At 37.0% G+C, this 20,683-nt stretch overlaps 1 protein-coding gene across 1 annotated transcript; it reads right to left on the bottom strand.

Annotated features, from left to right (window-relative positions):
* Positions 1 to 5,720: 5,720 nt before the first annotated feature.
* Positions 5,721 to 20,575, bottom strand: LOC103715361 (U2 small nuclear ribonucleoprotein A'-like). Its single transcript, XM_008802961.4, has 8 exons — positions 20,205 to 20,575; positions 20,034 to 20,074; positions 13,532 to 13,661; positions 13,216 to 13,421; positions 7,242 to 7,415; positions 6,861 to 6,911; positions 6,604 to 6,768; positions 5,721 to 6,209 (listed from the first exon to the last, which is right to left on the bottom strand). The coding sequence occupies exons 1-8, from the start codon at positions 20,284 to 20,286 to the stop codon at positions 6,204 to 6,206; spliced, it is 855 nt and encodes a 284-aa protein (XP_008801183.1). The 5' UTR covers positions 20,287 to 20,575; the 3' UTR covers positions 5,721 to 6,203.
* Positions 20,576 to 20,683: the final 108 nt, after the last annotated feature.

The raw sequence follows: 20,683 nt of genomic DNA, 5'->3' as shown, positions 1-20,683 counted from the left end.
TCTTTGGAAAGGTGGAGAGAAATTTTATAACAACTAGATCTTCACGCATGCTGTCACATAGTGACTAAATCTAGATAAAAACCATATGTTGCCATTCATGATCTTGAATTAAAAGCAGGAAAAAGAAAATCAAGACTTGTGGACCACCATGTGTTGCATACAAAAAATGCACTCTATTGAAGTAGGAAAAAATTAGTGATCCTCTTTAAATCCCAAATATATAAAAAAATCCTCTAGGAAAGCAAGCACATATGTAAAGAAAATAGCATCCCAGCTCAAAAATATCTCCCAAAGAAATAAAAAGAATCTTGACTATGCTGCAGGGATAATAGTCCTATATTTTTTGTCTCATTTGATTTATCCTGTTTCTGGGTAAAACCATCTTAGGTTTTCTTTTCTTTTTCTTAAAAAAGAAAATTACAAGTTTGGAGTCTTGGTATACATCATGTTTTCTGACCTTTTTGTTATTTGTCTATGATTTTTTTTTTCCGTGCACCTCGTCTGGTCTGGTGTATGGGCGTTATTTTTTCCCTCTTATTTATTATTCAGAGTGGAGTTTGGATGTTAGATTTTTGTTTTGTTTTGTTATTGTTGTAGTTTTTCTTCTTCACTTCATTTGGTTTGAAATCCTCGTATGGTTAGAGTCCTGACCATATCCATTTCCACTCATCCAATTGGAGACTAATCTTCTAAGCAAGTAGACCACATCCCTTAAGCAACTTTGAGAACATCCTAGCCGCAGTGACCTGAGTGTTCTTAGCAAGTAGAGCACATCCCTTAAGCAAGCTCCAAATGTGTGGAACAATCTCTAGTCCCGACTGCATTTCATCGCTGTAAATCCGACCATTCCTTTCCATCCACATACTCTAGCAGATATCAATGGAGATCATATTCCACCAGAGCCAATCCGCCGTCTTAATCTTATCCTTCATCTCCACTATGCCTCTTCCAAAGAACAGGTACTCCACAAACTCTTAGTTTATGAAGGAAGTTTTTCCAGAAGGAACAAGCAAAACACAACTAAGAGGTGATCAGCACAGGTACAAGCAACTCGCAGTTGGAATTTGATTTCCCATTGTAACAACCCAGGATCTCACCCAAAATGGCTAGCCGGAATATATTATTTGGGTTCCTTCATTGATTACTTGCCCAGTTATGCAGCCCAAGAGGGGGGATGAATTGGATTTTCAAAATTTTAAAATACAAGTGCAGTAGAATGATAACTTACTAATATGTAGTGATATACAATGAGAGATATGAGCAATAAGTAAGGTGATAAGCAAAGTAAACAAGGCACACAATCAAAGCACCACAAACACATAATATTTATAGTAGTTTGATGTCAAAATCAGCACCTATATCCACTCCCCAAACTCCCTACTTGAAAATTTCAATCCACTAATCGTTCACAAATGATTACACCGTCAGATATCACCAACCAAATAATTCTAGATCTCCAAGCTAGTCATTCATTTCTCGGCATGAGCAAGCCTTACACATATTTCATTTCAAGGTACGGATCAACCTTTCCAAGTTTCAGCTCAACTGAAACTTGTCCCACAAATATAATAAAAGTATAACAATAATCAATATACAATGAATACAATCAAAGATCCCTAGTGAGCATAAATAAACTAATGAAATGCCCTTTTGAAATGATAGAAAAGCCTTTTGATATCCACTTCAGTTGGGAATGCTCAATGAATGCTCTTAAAGTGGTTGGTGAAGTTGGATTGAATGCTTCCCACTCAATGAATGTCTTTCTTACTTCTAATGCTTTTTTCTCTAATTATTTGATTTTTTCTTGAGTTCACTGCTTGTTTTTCACCTTTTGGAGGCCTATTTATAAAGAAAAGCTGCTAGAGAGTGATTACTAGCTATTGAAGATTGTTGGAGAAAGGTTAGAGCTTGTTTAATGTACTTCATGCTGTTAAAAAACTAGTCGTTACAGCCTGCCAACATAGAGGGATTAACCTTGGGGTTGACCTTCAGTCTAGAGGATGATCCCAGAGGGAACCTAAAATACCATCCCTCTGTATTTTGCCTGTGGCATGTCAGGGGTTGACCTTGAGATCGACACTTGGTCCGGGGATCGACCCCAGGGTCGACACTTGGGTTGTGCCAAGCATGTCACTCATCCTCAGCATGCCAAAGTCAACTTGGAGGTCGACACCTAATGTCTAACATGTTGATTCTTTGTTGTCTCATCCGGTGGACACTTCGAAGTCAACTCTTTGCCTTGTAGGGTCTGCTTTCATGCTTCAGAAGTTTCCAAATACCTTCAAACTTATTTCCAACTTGAAAATTTTATCTCTTAAGTTTCTTCATGCTTCTATAGGCGTTCAAGCTTCTAGAAGCTTTTCTGAAGAATAACTTGAGCTACTCCAAACTATATAATCATTAGTAACTTACACAATTATTTTGTAACTATCAAAATCAATCCTTAGTTCAACAATCTCTTCCTTTTGGATGATGTCAAAATATTTGAGTGTAAGTAGAATAAACCATTCTATGTACCAGAGAAGAATAATATCTATGCAATATGTTATCTTGAGCATTCCAAATTAGAACATAATCATATTAGAGCAACTATATTAAGCATCCAGTATTCACTTTATATAGATTATAGATTGTATTATTAGAGTATCAGAACATATCTTGTCATCATAATACCAAAGCATAATATGAATTGTTAGTGGAATCACAAATGATCAAAGCAATTAGAGGAAACCTCTAACTATTTTTCATTTATGTCAGGGCAATGACACAAGAAATAGCCAAAGTATCAAAGCCAATAATATTAGAGCATGTAGAGTTAGGAATGTACTTAAGTATTAGAACATTATTGTTCTCGTGCAATGGTGTCAAAGTAGTTAGAGCAAAAATGTGCAAATCAAAAATATCAAGATGACAAACACATGCATACCAATAATATGCATCTATCAGATCATAGATTAGTAGTATCGAGACCTTGATTAGAGCAACAAGGAGTGTCAAAGGATATCAGAGCAACAACAAGGAGTGTCAAACTGTATCAAAGCAACAAATATTAGAACAATAAAGAGACATCAAAGTGAATACTTCTACTTCTGTTACTACTAATTCTCCTTATACTTCATGCATCTTTTGCTTATACTTCATATATTTACTCCCCCTTTTTGGCATCATCAAGTAAAATACTTAGCACAAGGAGGTGCATAAGAGATAGATACCATAAAGTTTGGCATCATCAAGCAAAATACTTAGCATAAGGAGTTGCGTAAGAGATAGATACCATAAAGCTGAACATAGTATAAGAGCAAAAGCCTCACAACATAGCACTAGAACGAAGTTATAAAGATACACATATAAGTCCAAGAAACATAAACCCAAAAATACATGAAACCTCACATAAGTCCAAAATACATAAAGACAAACATAAGAACAAAATATATAAAGACATACATAAGAACTAGACCTAGAAACAAGGGAAGCTCTAATCTTTAGATCAAATGGAGGAGGAGAATATCATTTTCCTGCATACTATGAATCAGTTGGCATAATTCATGCAACATCTATTGCATATACTTATCTAAACTATTTACACACCAAAAATCATATAATTCAAAGATTTCTAGCCTATGCATCAAATGATCAAGAAAATATATGTAATTTAATGTCATTTAGACCATCTTTATGCATAGATTAGGAATTTCCAAATCACATGATTTTTTGTATATAAGTAGTTTACATCCAACAGTTCGGATCATCAATTTGGGACCTCTATTGTCCAATCTAGACCTAACCTAACCTCTATTGTCCAATCAAGTGTAGTCATATGTCTCTCTCTATGTACGTACGTACGTACGTATGTACATATGTATATATACTTATGTATGTATGCATCTATGTAGGTATGTATATACATATGTAGCTATACATACTTACGTAGGTACGTACTTACATAATTTATGTATGTAGTACTCATGTATGTATGTATGTTCGGGTTGCCCCTCCGTCCGAACCCAACCCAAATTTGAGTCGGGTTGAGATTTCAACCCAAACCCAACTTAGGTCATGCCTAATCAAATTTCAGGTTGGGCCCAGTTGAGTTCAAGTTGACCCAGCCAATTCCACCCCAACTGAATAGTGCTTAAAAGAAAATTCCTTGCTTCATGAACATGGTGTTTTGAGTCACGCACGGGATATTCTTTCATGGCTGATAGAACTACAGAGATGATGGTTTAGTATTCAACTTCCGCCAGCTTTATATGTTGTTGAGACTTTACAATCCAAGTATAACTTAGGCAGAATACTTTCTGCATTTCGGCAATCACGAGCTCAACTGACATCTGGAGAACCATCTTCACAGATTTTGCACGATGAAGCAGGACCGGGAAAAACACAGGGAAAAGGTGCAGGCACAAAAGTACATCATAACATTAAAAACCCTTAAGATGACCCAGGGCTGCCAATAAGCTGAGTTGTTTATGGCTAGCTCAGGCTTGACTCTATAACGGTCCAGCTTGATAAATCAGGAAATGATTCAAACTCAAACACAGACAAAAAGAACAGCCTTCCCTCTGGTGCACAATGTCGGAAATTTTCAAAGTTATATATATATAGTATGTATGTATGTATGTTTTGGGTGTTTTTTTTTTTTCTGAAGGAAAGAAGGTGAAAAGATGTGACCCTAGAAAAGTAGTTAAGGGTGAAAAGACACAAATGATGGTTGTCTAAAAAGTGGTGACTATTCAAACAAATATTGTGACTGTTTGAAGAGACACCAAGAATACTATAAAATGGGCCTCTCTACTGCAGAAAAATTATGACAACACATTCATTCTTTCCTTCGAGAATTATTATGACAACACATTCATTCTTTCCTTCCCTAATTTTCGCTTTTTAGTCTTGCCATTATAGCCAAACTCTTAGAGTTTTTGGGTTTGATATCGATAGTGCAAACACTATCGAACAAACAGATTTTTCTAAGCTCCATTATATTCTGGAGACAAATTAGCTAATCCCTTTTGCATACAAGTGGTGGGGACAAATATTGTCTTACGAAAAACGACATTGTAACGTGCCTTGAAGCATTTCTCTTTCTTACTTTTTTCATTCTCCAGCTCCTACACACAACCCTCACGCCACATTGGTATCCACATGTGAATAGATTGTCTACATATTTAAACCTATTACATCTAGATCGTAATGGAGCAATTCTCTCTCATTTTCATTTGGCAAAAAGCAAATAGAAACTATGGCTCAGCTCGTTAACAACCTCATCCAGTTAATACATCAAGTCTGCATGACTGTTATCAACCCCAACTCATGTCGTATTAACTCTTTCAAAGAAGAAGACCGACGCCTATGAAGCTGTTTTGGCTCAACTCAGCTCATTTGCGCTCCTAACTATAAGCCAAGAATTGATGAACAGCTGGATCATGAATTCATATCAATGACAAAGCAATCATGTATGATATATGTCATCTTTTACTATATAGACCCTAATTTGCTGGTGGTGTTTAATTTAAGCAGTATGCGCACCGATTGCATGAACAGCTGCTGGAGAAGTTGCAAGCAGTGCCAACTAGAAACAAAACAAATCTGAATCAAATAGAAGGGATAGGAGCTCCAGAAGTTTCTGTAATATATTTTTCCCCCAAACTAGTTAATATTTTGCAGCCTACAGGGAGATCCAATAGGATCACAACATGCCCCAACCCAAAAGAAGCCAGACATGCTGAGGGGCAAAGGAAAATAACAACTTTCCCATTCGCTTTCAGATAATTATACAACATTGTGCTGTTAAGTGTAGTGAAAAAGTAGGCATACTCACAAGCAGCACAAGCTTTCCCATTCACTTTAACTACGCCACACAAGGCATAGCTCAAAATTCATTCACAGTTAACAGAAATTTTTATATAGCGAGACATGAATTGTTCCCAAAGTTAGATCCCCGTCTTGGCTGAAATGCATTTAGACAACATTTGAGAGCAAACCAAAACCTTCTGCCAGTATCATGTTGAATGGTGTCATATAATCAGACCAAGCACAGATCAAGCAACTACAGCATATTTCTAGGTTATAGATTGAAGCGGGGAAAAGGAACTTTGATACACAGCTTGACGCTATGCTTCCATTTTCTGAGACCCGTTGACCCCTTTGGAACAGTCAACTTGCCAGGAAAGGATAACCATCTAGAGAATTGATGTAGAAACGCCTCAGTCCTGAAAAGAGATAAGAGGGCAAACCAGATGGTTAGAACCAATCTCCTGGCAGTAAGCGCCTCCTAGCATGTGATAACAAAAAAATGGTGAAGGTTTTCAAAACAAACAGTTGGCAAGGCAAGGTAAGAGGCTCCAGTAAAGTTTGAGTATCACCTAAAAACACTGGAAATTATCACCTGTACAGTAGATGCATGCTTTATCTTACACGATATAGTTTCTTATCTACTTGTATTCAAATAATTACGTTTCTAGAACAAATAACTGGAGAAAGTCAGAAAGGAAAATTGAACTCAAGACAATAAATGAATCAACAGCAACAGCGATGCCTTAATAGCAATTTATCACAAAATCCGAGGCCAGAATAAGGATTCAGACAGTATATGTAGGATGTCACCTGTTCTACTGGTGTTGGATCTTCAGTTTGCTTCTGATCTTGAGCATCACTTACTTCATTCTGATCATCCATGTCCATTTTGTCGTCTTTCGCATGGTCTGCAACCATGGCTACATCATTGTTCAGAATCTGAAATTCTGCAGGAATTTGACCAGACTTCAGAGCCTGCTCATGGCAAATGAACATCAGTCAGCTTATATAGCTAGAAAACAAATGACATGCAAGAACATCTGTTTTATAGTGCAGATGGAAAATACCTTTTCAAGCCTTGCTACTTCTTCAAGTGTTTGAGAGTTCACAATTGCAGCCTGCACATATCAAGATTAGCGGTTAATCTTCTTGCACACAAACTCTAGATAATATTCAAGCATAGATTTGCATCACATGACATGGGAAAGGATAAATCAGCAAATTTCTATATCATCAAAGATAGCAACAAACAAGAGAGAGGACTATATGCCATGGTAGATGCACAAGATGTTTCCAGATATTTCTATTTTGACATCAATGTTAAAGACTAAAGAGGGGCCATCATAGGCATTTCCCTGCATTACTGAGAATGCAATGTGTTACCTCGAAAATCTAGAGCGCACGCCAGTTTGAAAAGCCATGCATTAGTTTGAAAAGCCATATATTACCTTGATGGCTGTAATTTGCTCGGGTGTAGGGGCAACAACTTTAGGAGCCTCCTCTGCTTTTGAAGCATTGGGTACATCCGGAACTTCACCTGGAGTAAATGTCTTTGCAGGTATATTTTTGGCTTCCTCTTCTGCTTCTTTTGATGCAAACAAGCGTTCTGCTTCAAGCCTCTCCTAGTGACAGATGAATAGAACAATCTAAGTCAAATCATACAAATATTTCATCAAGAAAACTTAAGGATCTACAAGAAACAGTTGCAAAAAATATCACATTTTGTCCCAACAGTTTGACATGTCCCAACAGCATATATGAGAAATTAGAGTTTTGGAAACAGTATATGTTTATAAGCAAGCAACTATAAAAAGGTAAGGACCCATGCGAACAAAGCACAATGTCACATGTTGGTCTGTCAAATGAAATCTTGCATGTACATAAATTTAGGAGGAAGGGATTTGGAGATGCAAACGTAAGGAAACTGACACCATTGCCAAACCAACATCAAGCAAGCAATGGTTTGAAATTGTTGATATGCTTGAAAAGAGAAGGATAAAGGTGTACTCTTCCTGTACTAAATAAAGCAATCAAACAAGAAATCATTAGCTAGGAAAAAGAAATAGTGCTCCATCTTGTACCAAATTCATTCCTCCAAATATCATGGTTGCCAAAATGCCAAATATAATTCAAAGATAAATGATTTTTAAATTTTCAATTGGACTAGCAAATAGTTTATAATGATAAGTATATAGCACATAAGCTCGACAAATAACAGATAAAAAAAGAAAAGAATAAAAACATATAACAATTACAATAATGAGGAAAAGAAAAAAAATATTCCAATATACTAACTCATCACAGTCAAGAACGTCAAACGACTGACTCAATTCTCTGACAGCCACAAAGGAAATATCAGTACAAAACTCCAAAGAAAATTGGCATCCCCAACAGTGTAGTTTTTGTTAGAAGGCAAAAGAAAAAGGATGATTGACAGGATCATACTTGTCATGTAAGATTCCAAACCAACTTACTCATCTTGGTGATTTATGATTGTTTAAGCTGAGAAAATGATATAGGCATGTCATATTTTAATTTTTGACCAGTAGCTTAGAAAATTCATGCACCAATACATGTTTCAAAAAAGCTTTATGGTTGACCAGAATATGTTCACAGAACTTCTACTTAAATACAGAAAATGCATTGAAGCTCTGATATGCATGCAGGTTTTCTTCTTATTTCTCTAAATTGCATTATTGCATGCTTTACGTACCCATGTCAGAAGCTAGGGGTATGGATACATCTGATCATACTGATATGCATCCAATTCCCTATCTGATTCTATCCATATAAGGACACAAGTTTTAGCATCCGACTATTTGTACACCAAAGAAAAGCAGATACAGAAGTGGATTTAAACCAATATCTGATTTGTACCAAATCAAATTTCAGACCTATTTAGTCTCATATAGCTCTTAAAAACTTCAAAGATGGGTTTAAGTGATAGCATCACTGTTTTCAGTTTTCTTTCCATACAGTGATATCTTGGTCAATTGCATCCTCTAACCACTATATTAATCCAAAATGTGTAGCTTAGATTTATTAAGCTCACTAGACAACAAGGAAAACCTCCTAAGAATTCTGAAGTAAGATCTCACATTAGAGGATTGACTTTGGGAAAATTAAGTGATGTTGGGAATCATAACACTCGGTTGAATGGTGATTGTGACAGAAGCATTTACAAAAGGCACACATTTTGTATGACCAAGAAGGTCAAATCCACATTTTAAGCTGGCTCATATGTTCATCAGAGGAAAAGACCAAGGGTCGTCACTCAGAATGTTTTTTCTTCTTTCTAGATTTTAATATAATTTAAAGTGAACTTTTATTCAGTTTTAGATATAATATATCACAAAATTTTATTTTTTTGATGCCAATCATAAACCTCTGGAATGTCTAATGTGGATCGCAAAGGGAAAATCTTTTCTTGAAATAATCAACTTTGTCATATGTTTCAAATTGATTCTTTGGCTTGTGATTTCTAAGATGAACAAAGTGCCTTAAATCATGTGTTCCCATCCTCGCCCTTTTCAAGTCTAAGGAAATTAGGATGCTTGCTCTTTGATCCAATGAATTAGAATTATAGCCAAAAGAGTTGTAAACTTGGCATTTTACCCATCAACCAGAACAATCAGATTCTAGAATTCATTGTAGGCACCAAGGTCGGCAGAACCATTCCAAACCAGGCAGTTCCGATTGTACTGAGCCGTCCCGGCGGCAGACCGGGACGGTTCTGGCGATGGAAAAGAAATCCGTTGCCAAAGGAGAAGGAGAAAGAAAGAGAGGAAAAGAGAGAGCGAGCGAGGCAGGAGGAAAGGGAGAGAAAGGAAGAGAGAGGAAGGTGGAAGCAGGCGGAGAGCCAGCAAGCGCGCGGAGGACGCTCCTCCGGGCTTCACGACCGGAGAACAGCACGGGTCCCCTATTTTGTTCAAAACAGGGGTCCAGCCCCTTTTTTTATTTCGCGATTTTTAAGTAAAATCAGCCTTCCTCCGCTTCCTGCCCGGACTGCCAGCCTCCGACAGCCCTCCGTCGGCCTCCGCCACCCTTCTCTCTCTCTCTCTCGTTTTCTCTCTCTCGTTCACCCTCTCCCCACCTCTTCTACTGTGACGGTACAAGCCTAGCACGACACAACGCAAGCCCGTACCGACCCGTGCAGCCAGGTAACCGATTCGAGGCCCAGTACCGGCACAGCAAACCATGGTAGGCACCACTCTTAGAAGGTTGATGTTAACACCAATTCTTAGAGGGTTGATGTTAACAAATGATCGCAACTTAGATTTGTGGACTCCAACAAACCCTGCTATGATCGAAAATTGCTCAGATGATGATGATGATGAGTAGGCAAAGGATAAGTGTAAGTCTTTTAAAGTTTCAATCATGGCGGCAGAGCCCATATCATTTATACATGAAGTCATATTCTTCTTCATAATTTATACCACGCTTTTTATTTGTTGGTGGACGAAGGGAGGGAGAATCATACAAATATTGCTCCTACTTTTCAAGACTAGCCTTTTAAGGGACATTTTCCACAAAGATTTTCATATGGTAAAACTATGCTTCAAATGCATTTTTCTCACTTGTGGCAAGAGGAATGTATCCCAATGTAAGTGAGTGAGAGAGAAAGAGAGAGAGAGAGATTTGACCTGAACTACAGGCACAATTATCACTTTTTTCTTTTCTTTTTTTTAGGGGGGAAGGGGGGTGAGGATAATATAGCAGTCCATGCAACCATAAAATTGGATCCTGATTGCACTTTTACTTTGCTAAAAAAAAATGTAAACAAAGCCTCACCGGATGCAAGAAAGAATTTCCTGAAGCTGCACATTAACATAAAAAAAGGATTTTTTTAACATGTAATATAACCTAAGGGTCAATGCCAGGCAAAGAGGTAAACTGTTTAGGCAAGAATATTAATGAGATGAAAACATTCTACGGATTACAAGTTCATGTACATTTTGTCAGCTGAGAAATGTTTGTATAAGAGAACAATGATTTTCAAACTAGTACAATGGGCCACCTAGCAACTAGGCACTAGGTGGAGGCCAAGTTCAAGGTGGCCCATAAATAATAAATTCAAAAACTAATAAAATATAAGGAGAAATCTGAAAAGATAATTACATTTTGAAAAAAATAACATATCAAGTAATATTTAGCAAGTCAATGAAATACAGACTTTGGTAACCATTCAACACAATTTCATAAATCGTCCTCATCTTCCGGACTCAAACAAGACATAACATCAAGGCATACTCCTACGCAACCAAGAAACTCATCTTTTAGAACATTGTAAAAAAGACTTCCTTGGAATGCAATTTGTCCATATCAAGTGGGGCCACCACATTAACCACCTTGGTAAATTCATGCCATTTTGTGATTCATGTGGGACCCACCTATTGTAAACACTTTTTTTTTGTATGGAGACTCCGTAACCATGCGGTTTCAAGATGAAATGAAAGCAATATTAAAATAGAGAAGGATAGCATGAGCAAATCGTTCATATATTTTGATATTAAAATAGAGAAGGATGAAATGCCCAGATTTTAAAAGTGTAAGTTAAGACAACGTGAATTTAGGACTCCAACAGTAAGAATATAAGGGTGGCCTTGGTGCAACGGCAAGGTTGCTCTATAATAACCTGAAGGTTACAAGTTCGAATCACGAAAACATCTTTTTCATATATGGGGGTAAGGTTGCATATATCTAACCCTCACCAAAACTTGCAATGGCAAAAGCCTCGTGTACTAGGCCACCCTTTTTTAAAGAGCATAGCACCAAATTTAGAAAAACATATATAGTATGATATATCAATAATTCTAAGATATGAAAAAAAATAATCCTAGTTAACTCCTTACCTCCTTATTTTCAATTTCTCACCACAATTTGACCCATTAAACAAACTTTAGTCTTTCATTCATGGTTAAGTATTCCTATTCTTTTACTCATATCTGCTTTCTTAAGCCTTCCAATCTCCTCACTTAGGTTTCTCTAGTCCAAACAATTTTTTTTCATCTTGTCCTCCCTTGTATATTTCCTACCAAATGTAGTCATCACCATTAATGCATATTTTACCAGGACCAAGCCTCAACATCCCCATCTATCTTCATTTGTGCACAAAGGCACTCTTCACTACTAAACCTTTTGATAAAAAAGCTTTCAAATTCATGTTAATTTTATGCAAATGGATGAGAGCTTGGAACCCAGAATGGAAATGAAGCATGTTCTGTAATGGGCCGAATGAATGGTAATTTTCATTTCCTTCACAGTTTAACTGGTACAAAGAATGGTGGCAAAAAGAAATCGTCATATTCATCACTGCGGTTTCTTTGTTATCAAAGCAGATGAAAATATGTGATAGTTATATGAACCACTAACGGAAAATATGTGACTATAAAAGAGAAGAACAAGATCTAATGCACTAAACAAGTCGCTGTATTAGTTTCAAGGAAATATATTAGGAATGAGGGCATAAATGAGCCAAGCTCAAGCAAGAAAGACCTAGCTCAAGCTCAGCTCATTGTGTACCAAGCCAGGCTTGAGCCAACTCATCTAAGAAACAAGCACCTAAGGCCCCTACGAAACTTTCAGTCATATACGTTGAGCTAATTTTCATTGTTATATCTCATTATAGCTAATCTACATTCTTTTTTTTACATAAATTATATTTCCCTTTGACAATTTTTATTCAAATTAAATTTTATATCAATTATTTATTAATACTTATATCAAGCTTAATTGAACAGAGCTAGCAGAAGTCAAGCCTAACTCTAGCTAAAAATAGCAGCAGCAGCATCCTAAAACCCATGATGTAGTATCCATTTGGACAAGGCTACACCATCTAACCGGAGGCCTCTTGTTTGCTCACCACTAGGGTGGAACCATATCCAACCAATGGGGATACTTTGTATAATCTCTTGAAGTCAGAGAAAGGATTAACTCATTTACCAATGAATCAAGCTGAATTCAAGCCAAATTTTGAGCCTAACATGAGGTGCTCATGAATAATTTGCTTATTTGAAAGCCCTATTAGGAATTGAAACATGTATGCTTTCCAGGAAGATGTATTCCACCAGAGTAATACGAATATGAAAGAATCAACCAGAAATTCCATGAATAATTTGCTTGTTTACAAACTCCATTAGTAACTGGTGCATGTACCATTTCCAGGAAGATGTATTTCACCAAAATAAAAAATATATAAAAGAATCAACTGAATTTCCAAGAAAAATAATAGTGTGTTGCCAACAAAATGCATACATCAGACTACAAAAAGATACATAATCATATGCATGTTAAGAACAAGACCACCTTCTTCAAGGTGATACATATTAATTAGCCAGAAATCAGAAGATTGCTCTCAGCAACACATATTTAGATGACCAAAAAACACATGAAAACTGTAAACAATGCCAAGCAGGAGCTAACCTTCTGTTTCACTTTCTTGAAATCAAGCAGCCGCAGTTGTTTCAATTTGTAGATCACATATAACCGATAATTTGGTTTTTTTGTAATATTATTGTCCAATAAACTAAGGAATTGCAGCTTCGGAAGCGATGCAAGGGGATCAATCTCCACCAAGTTTAGTAGACGGTTATTTGTAAGGACTAGAGTATGTAACTTCGGGAAGAATTCTGTGAATTGCAAGAAAAAAAAAGAGGGAAGATTGATGTATTAAAACATGCTTAGTTAGAAACAAATGATGTTAACATTTCCAACCTAGAAGTTTTCAAAGTATTCTCACCTCCAATTTTAGGATTGATGCGAGTGATCCTGTTATTATTAATTAGCAAAGTACCCAGACGATTCAAGTAAGGAAAGTTCTCAAGCTTGACAATCTCATTGTCAGACAAATCAATTGTGTCAAACTGGTCCTGTCAAAGAGGCAAGACAAAGAGCATGACTATAGACAGCACACGCATGAAGTTCTCAAAGCTTAATTTCCAAAAGTGTGGAAGTCTCGGTATTTAAGTAGAAAAAAAAATCACATGGAAAATATATTATATCAACGATTGATGAAAGGAAATAAGCAAGAAAAAAGGAATAAAACCTATAATCCAGCCTTATGAGTTCAACTTTTATACAAGAAAGAATGTTTTAAATTAAAAAAAATAATAAGGCACATGCATAATACCATAAATAAATTTTCAGTATCTCATGCAGTAAATCTAGCAAGCCTCAGCATTGGGATTTTGGCCAAGCATTTGATATTGCATAGGAAACTAAATCAACGGCTTGCATTCATGTTTTTCAGCTATAAGCCCATATCATGTCATGTTGTACCACATAGACTATGAACTAAAACACAGCATAACCACCATATATAGAGGATAATGTTCATCTCCATCAACTTAATATATTTTAATCCTCCTCCATTTGCAAAGATAAGGATAAATCATACTCAAGAGACCCAAATTTTGCAGATGCCTATTTCCGACAAGATCTGATATCCAAACTCGTGGTATATTGAAATTAGCATAAAGTTTGGAGTTTAGCTGTTGCATAGCACAGTAATATGCATTCCAGTGACTTTATCAACAAAAGGATGCATATTTGTGCCATATGATGCTCCAACAAGAGATAAAGAGGTTATGATGTCTAAAATGTGGTATTAAAAAAGGAAAACAAAAGAAAATCTAGTTAGGAACTATTAGATTTCCTCATGGTTATTTTATGTCGTTCGCTGCCTTTAGTAATTTCTAATAGTGTGTGTGCTATTACTCAATAAGGATAATTTTTGCGAACAATAAGAGTTACAAAACAAACTAAACCTTGTTTGCCATCTTTTAGACAAAGCCAGTGATGACATTCATGCAATCTTCATGAACTTCCAAAATTAAAACTAGAAAACCAAGGATCACTATGCCGGTACCAGGGCCTGGACTAGTTGCTTGGCAGCACTATTCGGTATGCCCTCGTGCTGGGCTCGTACCAACACAGCAAAAAGGCTGAGGGAGAGGGAGAACAGGAGAGAGGAAAAGAGAGAGGGGGGAAAGGGAAGGAGAGGGAGAGGGAGGAAGGGAGGGAGGGAGAGGGAGAAGACTGTGGAGGCTGGTAGAGCGCGCCTCGATACGGCAAAGACAGCAGAGGAAAGGGAGAATGGAGCTAGTGATGACAATCATGCAATCTTCATTAACTTCCAAAAATGAAACTTGAAACCCAGGATCATTGTGCCGGTACCAGGGCCCGCTTGGCAGCACGATTTGGTATGCCCGCGTGTCGTTCCGGGCTGGGCTCATACCGACACGGCAAGGGAGGAAGGGAGGGAGAGAGAGGGAGAAGACCGCGAAGGCCAGTAGAGCGTGTCTCGATATGGCAGAGACGGTGGAGGAGAGGGAGAACAGATAGAGGAAAAGAGAGAACAGGTCCAACATATGGGGGATCTATGGTGTAAGTTGAGCATTAAATCAAAGGGTCCATGAGAGGAGAAATCTAATTCATGTTACATGATAAGCATGTGATTCCAGATATGTATAGCAATTGAAGTGACATCCAAATATTATATACGTACTTTCATATCTCTATACTAATTGAAGTAACAACCAAATTCAAATTATCATTCTATGGGCTTACCTTCATAGCTATAGAACTCTACATTCCACTGCTCAAAATTTGGATTAGGAAGTTCATGTTAGATTAGGGAGTTCATGATGCACCTATCATTAAACTTATTGTTGATAAATCATAAATATGTAGACTGTAAATAAAACAGAGGACAATCACTTGTGCACAAAGTTCACATTTCTAATTTCACCCTGCAATTGATAGCTCTTTTAACTTTAAAAAAAAACACAATTAATGGCACACGATAATTAAATGAGCTCCTCTTCAATACCATTGGAAAAACAACCCATCACCCCCACCGCAACAATATGCTCATGTATTACAATGTTCCTCAACCCCCCATAAGTGGCTTATAATACCCAGAAAGTACAAAGAATAATATAAATCTGACCTACCAATCAGATCTACACCACTTTAGGTTAGAATTGGCTTAAGAATTCCCAAAATCTGAAAACATACATAGATCTAGTAACTTCTGGCTAAGACCATTTCGACTAATAACAGGTCAAATTATCAAGTCTTTTTGCTGAAGGAAGGAGGCACGAACAAGAAAACAAGAGGAACTTAAGAGAAATTTTTATTGCAATAAACAAATATTTCTACAGCATATTTTCTCCCTTTCAAATGCCTAAAACGGTGCTCAATACTTGTCTTAACAAGGTGGAAGTTTCCTAAAAAAATTTCAAGAAAGAGAGATCAAGCAGACCGCAAAAAAAAACTTGCTACTTTGACTAAGCATTAACAAATATAGCAAATAAGTAACTAGATACTAAAACTATAAAGATCTTTGAGGTGTAACTTAGTCTAGGCACAATGGTGTTCCTGGATCAATGTAACTTGTTATAATGCCACATGAAGCCATAACACCAAAATGTCAAACCTGCAACCTGTTCTCAAGGGAGAGGACCAGTGGCCAACCAATACATGACATGAAAGTCTGATATGAAAATTATGTTAAAGCCATAATATAACCACTCATTACCAACCTGTTGTGTATATCTAGTATAGTTTCAACCAAACTAATATCAGATAAAATGCTTCCTCTTCCAGCACTAGAAATAACCAAAACACAATGCCATTATCCTCACCCACCTCTAATCTTTGGCCAATTAGATCCAATGATCTCCCTATAGCCATCCAAAGTCCAAAACCCAACAACCATAAAAGACTACAAACCTGCAATAACCCACTATACAAATTCAAATGTTATTCACCCTATCATAAGGAATAATTCCAATGTTACAAACATCTGCAGTTTTTAAGGGTTGATTTTGTAGCCATAACGTGGGCAGTCATAACTAAAAGCTTCCACATTACCTGTTATCAAAGATCCCATACTCAAAATTAATAATCCAGGCAAAAGAGTTACAGATCTATAATAAGATCTAGAGTAAATTACAAAAACTTCCTTGAGATTTATGTTTATTGCACTTACACCCGATAGTTTTGTAAAACATACACTTACATCCAGTTAAATTAACAGCATTAGTGAATCCGCTTACCTCATGTGAAAAGTCAAAATTGCCTCTAAGTGATGAGTAAATTACAAAAATTCTTTAAAGTTAGCGGTAAATTATACTTACATCCAATAGTTTGAAAAACCTACTCTTATCCCCTTGAGGTTTATTTTTATCCAATATTTTAACTCGTAACTTAACAGAATGTTAGCAAAATCGTTAACTTAAATGAGACCTAAATGCCACATCAAAAAAAATAAAAAAAATGATCAAAGTAACCTTAAGTGATATGATATCCATCCTAGGAGGAGAACAGCCGTGAGGCACTATGAGTATGGAGCTTGATCTTGATGAATTATCAAAAAAGAGCCATATGCCAAAAAAAAAAAAAGCAATCTACATCTCTCAGGCAAGTTGATACTTCTAAAATTTTCTGCTGCAGAAAACTAGCATCAAGAGTTTTGTCGCTTGAGCTAGCAGTCCAAACTATGCCATGGAATCACAACTAATACACCCTCCAAAAGGAATAGTGCTCACGCACATACTGATTTGGATCCTTTCGATGACAGGCTGCCAGAGCTATCATAATTCTATATGTAGACATAATAATCCTCATCCACAGCGACAATGTTAAAAAATCGGTATTGGACAAGTAGAACTCAGAATCAACAAATAATATACATGCATCCTCAATCTCTATGACATGGTAGGCGGAAAAGTGAGAAAAAATTCTGATCAGAAAGGAAACTCGTTGCTGAATGCTGGTCAGGAAGGATGCTTGTCGCCGGATGCCGGTTGAAAAGGAAGCTTGTCGTCGGTCGCTCGTCGAGAAGAGACACTCGTAGTGGGGTGGTGAAGCGAGAAAAACCCTCGCCACTCAATCTCAAAAAGAAGAAGACTCTTGAAGATAGAAGACTTCAAAGAGTGAAAGAGGAACCTTATTTTCTTATGGAGGTAAATTTTAACTTTTTACAATAGACAAATAGTTTCACTAATACTGTCAATTTAAATGGGTGTAAGTGTAGGTTTTATAAAATATTAGGTGTAAGTGTCATAAACGTAAACTTCAAAAAAAAAAATTACAAGGTTATTTTGGTCATTTTTAATTTTTTTTCTGACATAGCATTTGAGTCCCATTAAAAGTTAATGGTTTGAGTATAAATGTAATTTACAATAAACCTCGGAGGGGTAAGCATAGGTTTTTCATATTATTGAGTATAAATGTAATTTACCCCTAATCTAAAAAAAAAATTGTAATTTACTCTAATATCTAAATAAGATATCAAAGAATTCTAAGTCAAATTACTTATTATCGCAACAATATGAAAGAGGAAACTTTGAAAGAAAGAAAACTAAAATAAGCATAGGTTCTAACTATAAGAACTCACTAAAAATTGCAATTTTTCCCTACTAATAGTTAATGTCATCATTGTAAACAATAATGGGAAAGCGAAACCAATCCCCCTCAGATAGCAAGGTTAGCTAAGTATGAATAAAACAATAAACAATACTAACTAGACAAGAATGACAACTAATAGGGAAATGACCAGTACATGCTTTGCCAATTCAGACCATGAGCTACATACTCAAGATGCAATGCTTTGAGTTGGAAAGATGCTTCAAATTCTTCAAGATAGCATTTCGAAAGGGTCAGCCATGTTGTTTTGGCCTTCAAATTAATGAATCTTTGGATGGGATTGTCAATTTCTAGAAAAAGGTGTACTAGCTTGTATGATTGAAATGATGGATACAGGAGTTAGCTAACACATCAAGTACACTCGAGTGTTGATGGAGGGTTATCAAAGAAGCACTCCAAAAGAGATTGTAAAGCTAACATTAGCTAGATGTGGCGACTATAGCATTGGCAAGCAAACTTTGCTAGGGTAGTTGATGAGATTGATGGAGTAAGCTAGCTAATTATCTTTATAATGTAGTATATATGGGATGTATAGGTGAGCTGAAAACGTTCATTAAACTTCAGCAGAGGCTACAAAGTTTGCTATAGGAACTAAGGAGGGGACTATCAAAACTAATAACAAGAATATTCAATTCTGACTGTGTCAACCATGTGCTAAAAATATTGAGGCCTTGTCGGACCAACCACAACTAATGAACAAGAACATTGGTAAAAAAAATTTGGTTTATGACTTCAAATTGCCTCGACCATGTGCTAAACATATTGAGGCCCTCTATCTTCTATAATATTTGGACTTATTATGTACGCTTTGTATTTCTGCATAAAAAGTTGACAGATCCTTCATTCCCTTCTAAAAGTTGGTCTTCCTTAAGTGTTCAACTAGAAGTGCAGCAGTCCATCTTTTTCCTCTACTATTCCCCTTTTAACAATGGATCCATATAACTAGTATAAATTTCTTCATGAGGCGATGGATGAAGCTAGATAGACAGCAATTTTTAGTGGAGATCATAAAAGGATATTAAGGGTCCAAGAAATCTCATTAAGGGATGTGAATAATTGTTTAGGAGTAGTCTAGGATGCCGATCTAAAAGAAGATGGGTGTCTTTGTAGGATTGATGTATTAGAGACGGAATGCTGTTATTGAATTCAAACACTGGGACAAGGGGAAAATTGTACATAGAAGGTGTTAAAAGAAGCCCTTGGTTAAAAAGACCTCAAACTAGTGATTGTGATTCTCTTGACGGAATAAACCCTAAGAGAAGCCATTCATATAATCATAACTTGTACGTTCTCACCTAATATGAAGATGAATAAGTTTCCTTCACCTAATATGTTCCAACATGAGTTAGAAGTCAACACTACTAAAGACTCATTTCGACCCCTTAACCTCCATATTACCGTTCCATTAACTCAGTATTAGGATGAAACGTTTCCAGAACCATGCAGCAAACAACTGATCCTATGCTAGTATTGATATTAATCACATAATATCTCTCCATCCCTAGTCCCATGCCCCTGGCAGAACCCCTTTACACTATGAGCTAAATATGGCAAGAAATGCTTTTGACCATCTCCTCCAAGCCCTCAGCAAATCTTCCAATACTTAGAACTCACAAGAAAGCTCTACAGTTTAGTATCATGTACCAAACTTCAAACTAACAATAGAAAACAGAGCCGTCTATGAAATCAATTAACATACAGCCTGGAAGGCTTCCATCACAAAGAAGAGACAGAAAAGGGTTCATGAAACATCAATATAAGAACACGAAAGAAGGACAAGAAATAAATAAGGAGGAGATTCAGCTGACCTCAGTGGCACCCAAGTTCTCAATGACTGCAATCTTGTTCCCTGAACCAATCAACACCAGATATTAGCAAGCCAGCCCCAAGTCTTCTTGACAAAAAGAGATAGAACCCTAACAGCACTTTTTTTTAATAGGAAGCGTAGCAAAAGGCGATGGAGAGAAGGGTACACAAACCTCGGAGGTCCAACTCTCGCTCCTTGATGCAATTAAAGAAGTGTTGGCTCTTCCATATCAAATCCGCCGTCAGTCTCACCATTGTTGGCTTGTTGCCGATACTGCTACTGCTACTGTTGCTGCTTTTTAGGGCACGGAAGAACGCTTTGGGGCGCTCGGCGGAAGAAGGGTGTTTAATTTTAGCGGCAGCGGCGCCCTAGCCTAAAACAAAAAAGCGGAGAAGCGAGCGGCCGCGAGAGGATGATAGCCAACCCACGCGGCGGCTAGTGGAGCTCCGTGAGTCGGTTTTGGGGCCGGCTCTCTCCGCCCTTCCTCGGGGCGTAACACTGGGACTGGTCGGCTGATGTTGGGCTCCTAATGTGGCCGGGCTTAGACCAGATGTGAGATGACCCAGACTTGATAACGAGGCCACCGCCCCAGTAGAGGTGGCCACGCCACTGTGTTGACATTACCTTTATTTTCCTATGTACATCCATAGC

Source organism: Phoenix dactylifera, unplaced genomic scaffold (assembly GCF_009389715.1).
Source record: "Phoenix dactylifera cultivar Barhee BC4 unplaced genomic scaffold, palm_55x_up_171113_PBpolish2nd_filt_p 000214F, whole genome shotgun sequence".
In the NCBI taxonomy this organism is placed as follows: domain Eukaryota; kingdom Viridiplantae; phylum Streptophyta; class Magnoliopsida; order Arecales; family Arecaceae; genus Phoenix; species Phoenix dactylifera.
The sequence above is the reverse complement of the archived record's forward strand: the minus strand, read 5'-3'. Positions and strand labels throughout refer to the sequence as shown.